The 10,781-nt window shown below is 38.1% G+C and overlaps 1 protein-coding gene across 2 annotated transcripts in view; it reads right to left on the bottom strand.

The window, feature by feature from the left end:
• Window positions 1-10,345, bottom strand: part of LOC111019832 (uncharacterized) — a 51,302-nt gene extending 40,957 nt beyond the window's left edge. Inside the window, exons 1-2 of one of the 2 annotated variants that reach the window (XM_022296326.2) lie at window positions 9,981-10,345; window positions 9,566-9,672 (exon numbers count right to left, since the gene is read on the bottom strand). In XM_022296326.2, coding sequence (XP_022152018.1) covers window positions 9,566-9,644 — 79 coding nt within the window. In that variant the 5' untranslated portion in view covers window positions 9,645-9,672; window positions 9,981-10,345. Of the gene's footprint in view, window positions 1-9,565; window positions 9,673-9,971 lie in introns of both variants that reach the window. The other variant, XM_022296325.2, reaches the window with a different exon arrangement.
• Between the last annotated feature and the right edge of the window lie 436 nt (window positions 10,346-10,781).

A 10,781-nucleotide genomic window follows, 5' to 3' on the forward strand; every position in this document is an offset into this window, starting at 1 on the left:
TCTAGAGGTTTAAGGCAAGGAGACCCTCTCTCTCCTTTCCTTTTTCTCTTAATCAGTGATGTGCTTAGTAGTTTGTTGGATCGCCTACATGAAAAGGGTATTTTTGAAGGTTTTATTGTCGGCAAAAATCATGTTCATGTTTCTCATCTACAGTTTGCAGATGATACTTTGTTGTTTTGTAAGGATGATGATGATATGTTGGAGATTCTTTTCGATACTATTAAGGCATTTGAATGGTTGTCTGGCCTAAAAATAAATTGGGATAAATCATCATTATGTGGAATTAATATTGATACCCAAAAAGTAGCGTTGTTTGCTGCAAAGTGGAATTGTAAAATTGAACATCTGCCCATTATGTACTTGGGGCTTCCTTTAGGTGGAAATCCAAAGCTTGAAGCCTTTTGGTTCCCTATTAAGGACAAGATCCTAAAGAAACTCGATAGATGGAAGCGATATCAATTATCTAGAGGAGGTAGACTGACTTTGTGCCAAGCGGTGTTGGGTAGCATCCCTTTGTATTACTTATCGCTTTTTCAAATGCCTGGACATATCAGCAAGCAATTTGAAAAGTATATCAGAAAATTTTTTTGGGGAGATGGTTCAAATGGGTCTTTAAAGCATTTGGCTCGATGGGATTTAGCTTCTCGCCCTAGTGCAAATGGTGGCTTGGGCATTGGTATGTTATTGAATAAGAACCATGCTCTTCTTGCGAAATGGGGTTGGAGGTTTAGTTTGGAAACTTCTGCGCTATGGCGCCGGGTTGTGGCCAGCATTTATGAAACAGATTGTTTTGATTGGAACACTCTGGAAAAGAAGAATTTGGGGTGTCGTTGCCCTTGGAACAACATTCAAAAACAGTGGAAAAAGGTACAGAAATTCTCTTTATTATCAGTAAAAAATGGCAAACGTACTTTGTTTTGGCATCACTTGTGGTTGGGCGAGTCTTTTTTAAAGGACAAGTTTCCACTTATGTTTCGGGTTTCCTCGAACCCCTACCTTTCGATTCATGAAGCTTGGGATTCAACCACCTCCTCTTGGAGGATTGAAGTTAGAAGGTCGCTAAAAGATGGAGAATTTGCTGAATATATTGAATTATTGGACAATCTGAATTTGGTTTTGTTAAATGATGATGAAGACAAACTTTCTTGGAATCTGAATAAAAATGGGACTTTTTCTGTCAGCTCCTTATGTAACTCTAAGGCTCCCTTTGCTGCATTACCACGAGATTTTTGCTCAAAGATTTGGAATTCTGGTAGCCCCAAGAAGGTTAATGTCCTTACATTGATTCTTATGTTTGGCAAGGTCAATACAGCTGAAATTATGCAGAAAAAGATACCATATATGTTTCTCCAGCCATCTGCTTGTGTTTTTTGTGTAAACTCAAGCGAAAATCAGCTGCACACTTTCTTTTTCTGCCCATTTGCAGCAACCTGTTGGTCTGCCTTTCTTGGTATCTTCAATCTACCTTGGGTTATGGACAAGTCAGTCTCGAACTTGGTTTTTCAGTTGCTGTTTGGTCTACACATGAATCCTAAAGCTACATTACTTTGGGTCAACGGTCTTAAAGCCCTTATTTATGAATTATGGTTCGAGCGCAATCAAAGGACCTTCGAAGGGTTAAAAAGGCATCCGTTGGAATGTTTTCACATTGCCAAATTCAAAGCTTCTCAATGGTGTGCTCTTTCCAATCTTTTTGTCAATTACTCACCTAGCATGATTGATTCTAATTGGGATGCTTTTAGCTCTCCTTTGTAATTTTATTTATTTTCTTTCAACTTTATGTTTTATCTTTCTCACTCCTTTGGAGTTTGTATCCTTGAACATTTTATGTTCCTTTTCATTTATCAATGAAAAGTTCGTTTCCTGTTCAAAAAAAAATCAAAAAAAAAAAAAAACCCAATGGTTATAAATTCTTTTAAATGCATCCTTTGTGAGAGAACATTACAAAGACAACTACCTCGAGAGCAACACAACATTTTTTGGGTTGACATCCAAATATAAGAATATGTTCAAGATGACCGATAATAAAAAGAATTAATGGTGTAGACTAAAGATCAAAATCTGATTAATGAATGAATTGCCTCTCAAAGATACAAGGGCCTCTTATTTATAGGAAGAAGGCCATGGTAAAAGGATAGTAATCCAACAGTAAAAGCCTAACTGCCCCAAATAACTAAACTAAACTAACTTAAGTAGAGTTAGTTACATCAATTTCCCTCCTCCTTAAAAATGAACTCGTCCTCGAGTTAATGTGCTAAGCTAAAAGCATAATGGTAGATATCGGATACATTGAAGATTGGGTTGATGTTATATTCTTGGGGTAGCTTGATTTTGTATGCATTTGGACCATATTTCTTCAAAACTTCAAATGGTCCGAATTTCTTCTTCAGTAGTTTATGAGCAGATCCAGTAGGCAAGCGACCTTTAGTTAAATGGATCATAACAAGGTCGCCTTCTTTGAATTCTTGAATCCGTCTCTTAGCATCAGCAGCCTTCTTATACTTAGTGTTGGCGGCTTCATTGTGGTCATGCACTTCTTTATGTAGTTGAGTAATTCTTTCCGCCATCTGAGCAGCCTCCAAACTAAAATCAATGGTAAAAGGAATATTAGCTAAGTCCACAGTCAATCTAGGTAATTTTGTAAAAACAACCTCAAAGGGAGACTTCCCTGTGGTCCTATTATGCATGTGGTTGAAAGCAAACTCAGCTTAGGCAAGAGTCAAATCCCACTGTTTAGGTTCATCACTACAAAGACAGCGTATAAGATTGCCAAGGGTTCAGTTGGTGACTTCGTTTTGTCCATCTGTTTGGGGATGATTGGTTGTACTGTATTTAAGAGAAGTATCAAATTTACGCCATAGTCTGCACCAAAAATGGCTTAGGAACTTGACGTCTCTATCTGAAACAATAGATTTAGGAATGCCATGGAGACGGACAATCTCTTGAAAGAAGAGGTTTGCCACATATACAGCATCCGACTGTTTTTTTCAAGCCAAGAAGTGTGCCATTTTGCTAAATCAGTCCACGACAACCATAACCGAATCAAATCCTCGCTGTGTGCAGGGAAGCCCTAAAACAAAATCCATAGATAGATCTTCCCAAATAGATTCGAGTGTAGGAAGAGGAATATATAATCCGATGTTTTGTTTTGTGCCTTTACTTGTCTGACATATGAAACATTTGGAAACATAGCTGAACACATCCTTTCTCAATTGTGGCCAACAGAAACATGAGGCCACAAGGTTGAGTGCTTTATCTCGACCAAAGTGTCCAACCAACCCACCCGCATGTAGGTCTTTAATGAGAGCCTCCCTTAAGGATGTATGTGGAATGCATAATTGGTCACCTTTAAAAAGGTAGCCATTAAGTATATGAAAGTCTCCAGTATTTGTGTGATCTTGACATTGATTCCAAACTGTATCAAAGTCTGGATCATTCAAGTGTTATGGAGGTCTGAAAATGCTGTAATTTCCCTTTGTAAAAGGGTTAACAATGTGCCTTTGCGGCTGAGGGCATCGACTGCCTTATTTAAGGTCTCATTCTAGTGTTTAATCACAAAATCGAATCTTTGGAGGAATGATAGCCACCGAGCATGCATTCGGCTTACTGTTTTTTGAGTATGAAGGAATTTCAGGGAAAAGTGGTCGGTGAACCGTATGAATTCTTGACTTAATAGGTAATGCTCCCATTGTTTGAGAGCCCTTACAAGAGCATAAAGTTCCTGCTCGTATGTACTCCAATATTGGTGAGAAGAGCTGAGTTTCTCGCAAAAATACTCTATTGGATGCTGATTTTGTGATAGAACAGCTCCAATGTGAATACCCGAGGCATCCACTGCTACCTAAAGGGTTGTGTAAAGTCAGGGAGCTTAAGAACTGGACTCTGAGTACGTTTATCTTTTAAGGTAAAAAAACTGTTAGTTTGTTCTTTTTCCCAATGGAAGTTACCTTTCTTTAGACAATCAGTAAGGGGACTTGCTATAGAACTAAAGTCCTTGATAAATTTCCTATAAAAAGATGCTATTCCAAGAAAACATTGTATTCCTTTGATAGAGTTTGGTTGTGGCCATTCAGATATTTATTTTGGATGGGTCCATTTGAAGCCCATCATGCCTTATGATGAATCCTAAAAAGGAGATTTCTGTAACTAGGAAAATGCATTTTTTAAGATTAATTACATGTTTGTGAGTGTGTAAGGCTGTGAATAATGTTTCACAGTGAGATAAGTGGTCTTCCCTAGTTTTACTATAAACCAAAATGTCATCAAAATAAACGACAATAAACTTATGTAAGAAAGGGAATAGAACCTGATGCATAAGCCTCATGAATGTGCTAGGAGCGTTTGAGAGACCAAAAGGCATGACTAACCATTCGAATAATCTTGCGAATTGCTTTCCAAGGCCCTTTTCCTGTCGGGAGAAGGGCCTTGGAAAGCAATTCGCAAGATGGCTTACAAAATTCAGAATGGTTGCTCTACCCCTTTATGGACGGCTCCTTGGTTGGTCAATGAACCTCTGGAACATCACACACCCTTTCTCTTTGCCTTATCTACGAAAAAGGATGCATTTGTTCGGGATCTTTGGTGTGTGGACAACAATTGCTGGAATTTGAGGTTGACAAGAAACCTAAAAGATGCTGAAATTATTGAATGGGCAGCCCTCTCTCACAAGCTTTCTTCGGTTCAACTATCCAATGAGACGGACATTTTAACTTGGAAATTAGAACCAAATGGCATCTACACCACTCGCTCCCTTATTAAAGATCTTACACAGCCATGCTCTCCAAAAGGTTTGTACGAAGGCATATGGAGGGACTCATATCCTAAAAAGGTGAAATTCTTCCTCTGGGAACTTAGCCACCGTGCTATCAACACCGGTGATAAACTACAAAGAAGACTGCCTTATATGTCTCTCTCCCCCCATTGGTGTGTGATGTGTCATTCAAACTTGGAGACCCAACAGCACCTCTTCGTCTCCTGCCGCTTTGCAACCAAATTCTGGAACCTCATCCTTAGCACTTTTGGTTGGTACATTGCTCTGCCAACGGATCCCCCTCACCTCATTGAAACTACTCTTAGCGGACATCCATTTAGAAAAGAGAGAGCTCTTCTTTGGCATAATTTTATACGGGCTTTCCTTTGGGTCACTTGGAGAGAGCGCAACCAACGCATCTTCAGCGACAAAACTCTCCCTTTCGAAAAATTTTTTGAAGCTATAGTCCTCACCGTCATTACTTGGTGTAAATCCTCCCCTATGTTTCACAACTATAGCTACACTTCCCTTTTAGCCAATTGGAAGTGCTTCATGTAATCCTCCTTTGAGGCTTTTGTAATTTCATATATCAATGAAATTGTTTCTTTCACAAAAAAAACCATTCGAATAATCCTTCATTGGTTTTGAAAGCAGTCTTCCATTCATCTCCCGGTCTTATTCGGATTTGATGATAGCCGCTACGAAGATCGACCTTAGAGAAAATATTGGCGCCACCCAATTGGTCCAGGAGATCATTGATTCTAGGGTAGGGAACCTGTATTTCACAATGATTTTATTGATAGCTCTACTATCCACACATTCTCCAAGACCCATCTTTTGGGTGTTAAAAGTGCTGGGACAGCACATGGACTGAGGCTAGGTTGAATATGGCCTTTGGAGAGTAATTTTGTTATTTGATCATGTAAGATTTTATATTCTTTAGGACTCATACGATAATGTGGGAGGTTAGGTAAAGTGGCTCCGGGTATAAGATCAATATGATGTTGGATATTGCGTAGTGGTGGTAATGAATCATGAGGTTTTAGGACTGTAGGGAATTTAGCAAGGAGTGTGTGAATTTCAGGGGGAATATCAGTATGTGTCAGGTCATCCGCAGCATCAAAACTTTTGATAACAAGGCCTTAAATGGGTCTGTGTGTTGTAGCACAAGTTGCTTAGTGCTGCACAAGTGAAATATATTTCCTTTATCCATGTCCTTGACCGATGTATGGTTTGACAATGGTAAAAGAACCACTGTTTTGCCCATCCAAGTGAATTCGTATATATTTTCACGACCTTTGTGAATAGTTTGAGTGTCAAATTGCCATGGGCGTCCCAATAGTACGTGACAAACATCCATGTCAAGAACGTCACATGTTATTTGATCTTTATAGCTATTCCCAATGGAGAGGAGAATAGTACATATTGTATTCACAAGGACTTCACCCCCTTTACGGATCCAACTTACCTCGTAAGGTGTAGGATTAGGGGATACTTGAAGATTTAGGGTTGTGACCAACTTACTTGATACCACATTTTCAGATGATGTTACACACCTTTCCGTTGACAGTGCATCTTGTCTGAGAGTGTCTTTGTTGAGCCGGTTGAGTTTTAGGAGTAAGGAGAATGTGTTCCAAGACACAAGAAACTTGCTCAGCATCATCGGGTTCTAGATAGATGATTTCTTGTTCATCTTCTTGGTCACAAGAATCACCAAGATCGTGAGAATCTTCCAAAAAAATTGATTGTTTTCCGTTGGGGACACACATTTGATAAGTGTCCTACTTGACCACATCGAAAGCATTTCCCCAATGTTGGCCTACTTTAAGCATTGGTTGTTCTTTTAACCGTATTCTCTGATGGTTTGGATTCATCAGAAATTTTACCTTTGGAGATAGGTGTAGTACCGGGTACGGCTTTATCTAGGAAAGGAGTACCCTTTTTGGAAGAGCTAGCCTGATTATCGATGGTAGATCGTCGTTGGTATTGGAACTCGAATCTATTAGCTTGCTGTTCCTCGACGGTGATGACAGTGGCTATGGCCTCATCAAGATACCCAATGGGCTGGAGTTGAAGCTTTTCTTTAATATCCGCCCGAAGGCCACTAACAAAGCGAGCTACTTGGTATTGATCAGACTCACCAAGGTTGGTTCTTGCCCCCAAACGATGGAATTCCTCGGTATACTCAGCAATAGAACGTGTCCCTTGCTTACAATTTTGATATTGGGTGTATAAGATCTGTTCAAAATTAATAGGGAGGAATCTAGCTCTCATTAGTTTTTTTCATTTTTTCCCATGTATGAATAGGAGCCTTACCAAAGCAGTGTCGGTTGGTTTCCAATTGCTCCCACCAAGCTGAAGCACCACCCTTTAGCTTGAGAGCTACAAGTTTTACTTTGTTGTAGTCGGGCGTTGCCATATACTCGAAAAAACTTTCTACGTTCTTGATCCATTCAAGAAAGCCTTTGATGTCTATTTTCCCATCGAAATAGGGCATATCCACCTTCATCTTGTAGTCACTTTGTTCGCAATGGTGATGTTGATTGCAGTAATTCGGTCGCTGGCCATGTCTCCACTACGGATAATCCTCTTCATCACTGGAAGAGTCTATTGGAAAATCGTGTCACTGAGGAAATCTACTATAGCGACGGTGATTGGGATGATGCCGCTGCCAATCTTGGAATTTTTTAGGAGGAAACTGAGGTTCTTGAGGTCCTCTTGGTGTCCTGTCATGAAAATCTTGATCGGGAGTGAGAGGGATATCAGGTTGTCTCCCTGGAATAGGGTGGGGGTTCTTGAATAGGGAGGGGATCTTGGAGTAATCTTGGAGCTGGAGGATACGTATTACGGCCAATTGTAATTCCCTGCTCCTGTACTTCCTTCCCATTCTTCTTTCTTGGTTGTTCATGTTGTAGTTGGAGGTTATCGATTTTATCCACCAACACATTCAAAATGTTACGAATCTCAACTACATTCCGCTGCAGATTTTCCACAGCTCCTTCACCCATCAATAAGCGAGTGGTTGACGATCGTGGAGAGAGGACGGCAGTAGCTTCCGTCTCTTTTTCAACGAGTGAAGAATCTCCTCCTAGAGAAGTGTTCCTCTTTCCCGCCATACGGTAAAAGGATAGTAATTCAACAGTAAAAGCCTAACTGCCCGAAATAACTAAACTAAACTAACTTAAGTAGAGTTAGTTGCATCAATTAACCTAATGGAAATGAAAACAATAACAAGAAATAGAAGAGAGATTTTCTCCTTAATTATAGATTAAATTTGGTTGGAAAAAACAAGAAGTATGATCATGATGATGCAAGAGTCCGTAAAAGAAAACAAGCATTAGTGATGACATGGATTGCAGTAGAATTGTTAGCAAGTTCAGAAGGCCAGATAGCAATTATAATCAATACACAATGAGTAACTTGTTAATCCTAATTCTAACCCAATTAAGGCTCGTGAGAAAAAAGCAGAATTAAGTAATCAACTATTTCCAAACAAATAATAAAGAGAAAAGAGATGTTGTGGTTCAATTTATTTTCATTGGATGTGCAAGGTAATATGCCTTTCTTTTTCACTTTCTAAACTTTCATGTAAAGCAATTTGGATTTTTTTTGTTTCATATAAGAAACAATAAGTAAATTTGGTCTTAAACTTGTACCTTTATTTGATATTAACACGAGGATAGAGTGTCTATTTTAAAAAGGGAGGAACAACAAACCTTTTTTTGATGAACATGAAGGTTCATTGATGTTTAGTATTTTTGCTTTTTATAAGAAACTGAAAATATATTGATCAAAGAAACATACAAAAAGAAGGTTCATTGATATTTAGTGAGTGGGTAGATATGATGAACCTTCAAAAGTAATGCATCATTTGAATTGACATGATGTTTTTTTAAGTACATTGATGTCCCTTTTTTTAGATAAATTACTAATTCCATCCTTATACTTTGAACATTGTGTCTACTTAGATTCTTAATTTTAAAAAGTTTCAATTATGCCTCTAAATTTTGAATTATGATTATCTTTGATTTTTTACCCCTACTGTTAACACCAATTGATGTAAGTGGCACATCATTTCTTGCAATGTAGATGTATGTAATGTGCTCTTTCAAGCAATCGGACGAGTTTAGGAAATTGAATGAATAGGTAATTGCTCACCTGAACCATAATGGTTGAGAGTTTGGACACAAATGAACTGTGAAAGGTAAGGAGGACCTGAGCACTGGTTTGCTCAAGGTTTGGAGCCTATGCTTAAACCTGATCTGAAGGGGGTTTGAAGCATTGGAGCATCGTAAAAGTTAAGTTGGAACCTACTCTGAGTGTCGATGCCGACTTGTTAGGATTTTACCAAGCTATCCTCTAAGGTCTTGTGTTCAAACTCTGAGTTAAAAACAACATAAAATCCTTGTTGTCTCCCAGAGCAAGCCTTGAGTAGGTGAAGCCTCCTCGGGATTAGAGGGAGTGGACCATAGCATAGTCCAAAGAGTGGAACCCGATACCTCAATTACCAAAAGAAAAAAAACTAAATTTTGTTTGTTTGAATATCATAAGTGGCACAAATACAAATTCTTCAACTATTCCCCCCACCCAAAAAAAATATGTTAAGAATCAAGACAAACGTTTAAGCAAAGTGCCTACAAACAAGAAGTTCTAATATACGTAATTAGAAAATGACAAGATCCATGACTAGAAACACCAGAAACATACAGCTAAAAAACATACTAAAAATTTTCTCTGGACGTAAAGAGCAGATGTGTTATAGAACGGGCAATGCAGCAACAGGCCAAAAAACCATAATAACAAGAGAAAGGATACACTCAATGCTCTGCTGAGAATTATTGAGCTTGGATAACTTGTCGGCCAATAGCTGTGCTTCAAAACCCTCGTTGTTCATCCCGTAACAAGAATATTGTTACATTACCCTGCAGAAAAGTTCGAAAAAACTTGCAGTTCGTCGTAGCTATGTAAGCTCTAAAAATACTAAGTACACGAATTGTAGACAAAAACAAATTTTCAATGAAGTAGTCTTCAAAAAATTATCTCCCAATATTAGTAGGCATAACTATCATTGTCAGACGACAAAATAATTTTACGAAACACCCAGTTTGGGAATTTACGGCATATGAACATTAGGGTTCCACATCCCAATCAGTTATTCCACGTCGCTAATGTAAAGGGTGGATCTAGATTTCCACAAAAACCCATAAGAAATTTCGAGTACCTGGCATACATTAATTCAAGAACTCCACTCTTTGTGATTGTCTTTCCCGAATATCACCTCGGGGAGGGCAAATTACAGCATTGGAGAAGAAGATTGCTGGCTCGTTGCAGATTCTTCCAGGTCTTCGTGTTCCTTCGAAACGATGAGAGGATGACAAAACAGAAGAAAATCAAAGAAAAAGAAAGGAAAGAAACTGAAACCAAGAAGGGGAGGGAGAAGTCGTGGGTTTTTCAGAGTCGACAGGGGATTTCCCTAATTCACAAGCAAAAAGATAGCTCAGAAGGGTGATAAGTGGAGGAAGCTGAAAAAAAAAAAATTGGTTTGAAGAGTTCGTCAAAATTCGAGAAAAAATGTTGACCAAAAATGGAAAATAAAAATCTCGAGTAGAAGTATTGGGGGGAATGCTCTAAATTATAGGGTTTGGGAATTGGGTTATTTTAATTTTCGTTTTAAGATTTTGAATTTCCTCTTTGTGTGAATTACACTTTTTTAATCAAATTTTATTATTATTTTCCAAAAAATTTGAATATTTATTTCTCTTTTTTATAATGGTACGATGGATCAATAATGTGATAAAATACTCTAACCTAATCTATATTTAATTTATAATAAACCTATCATCTACTCATAAAATAAAAAGATCTACTCATTTTATATGATCTAACATGATGTTTCTAACTCGAAATGGTTTGTTTATGGAAAATACTATCCTATAATATTTCATTACAAGATCGAACTGGTTTTTTTAACGAATAACTTTGTAAAGATATAAATATTTATTTAGTTGCTTGAATTGGTAACAACATAAAT

The sequence above is a fragment of the Momordica charantia genome (genome assembly GCF_013281855.1).
Source record: "Momordica charantia cultivar OHB3-1 chromosome 5 unlocalized genomic scaffold, Mcharantia_2.0 BLBB01000005.1, whole genome shotgun sequence".
Lineage (NCBI taxonomy): Eukaryota > Viridiplantae > Streptophyta > Magnoliopsida > Cucurbitales > Cucurbitaceae > Momordica > Momordica charantia.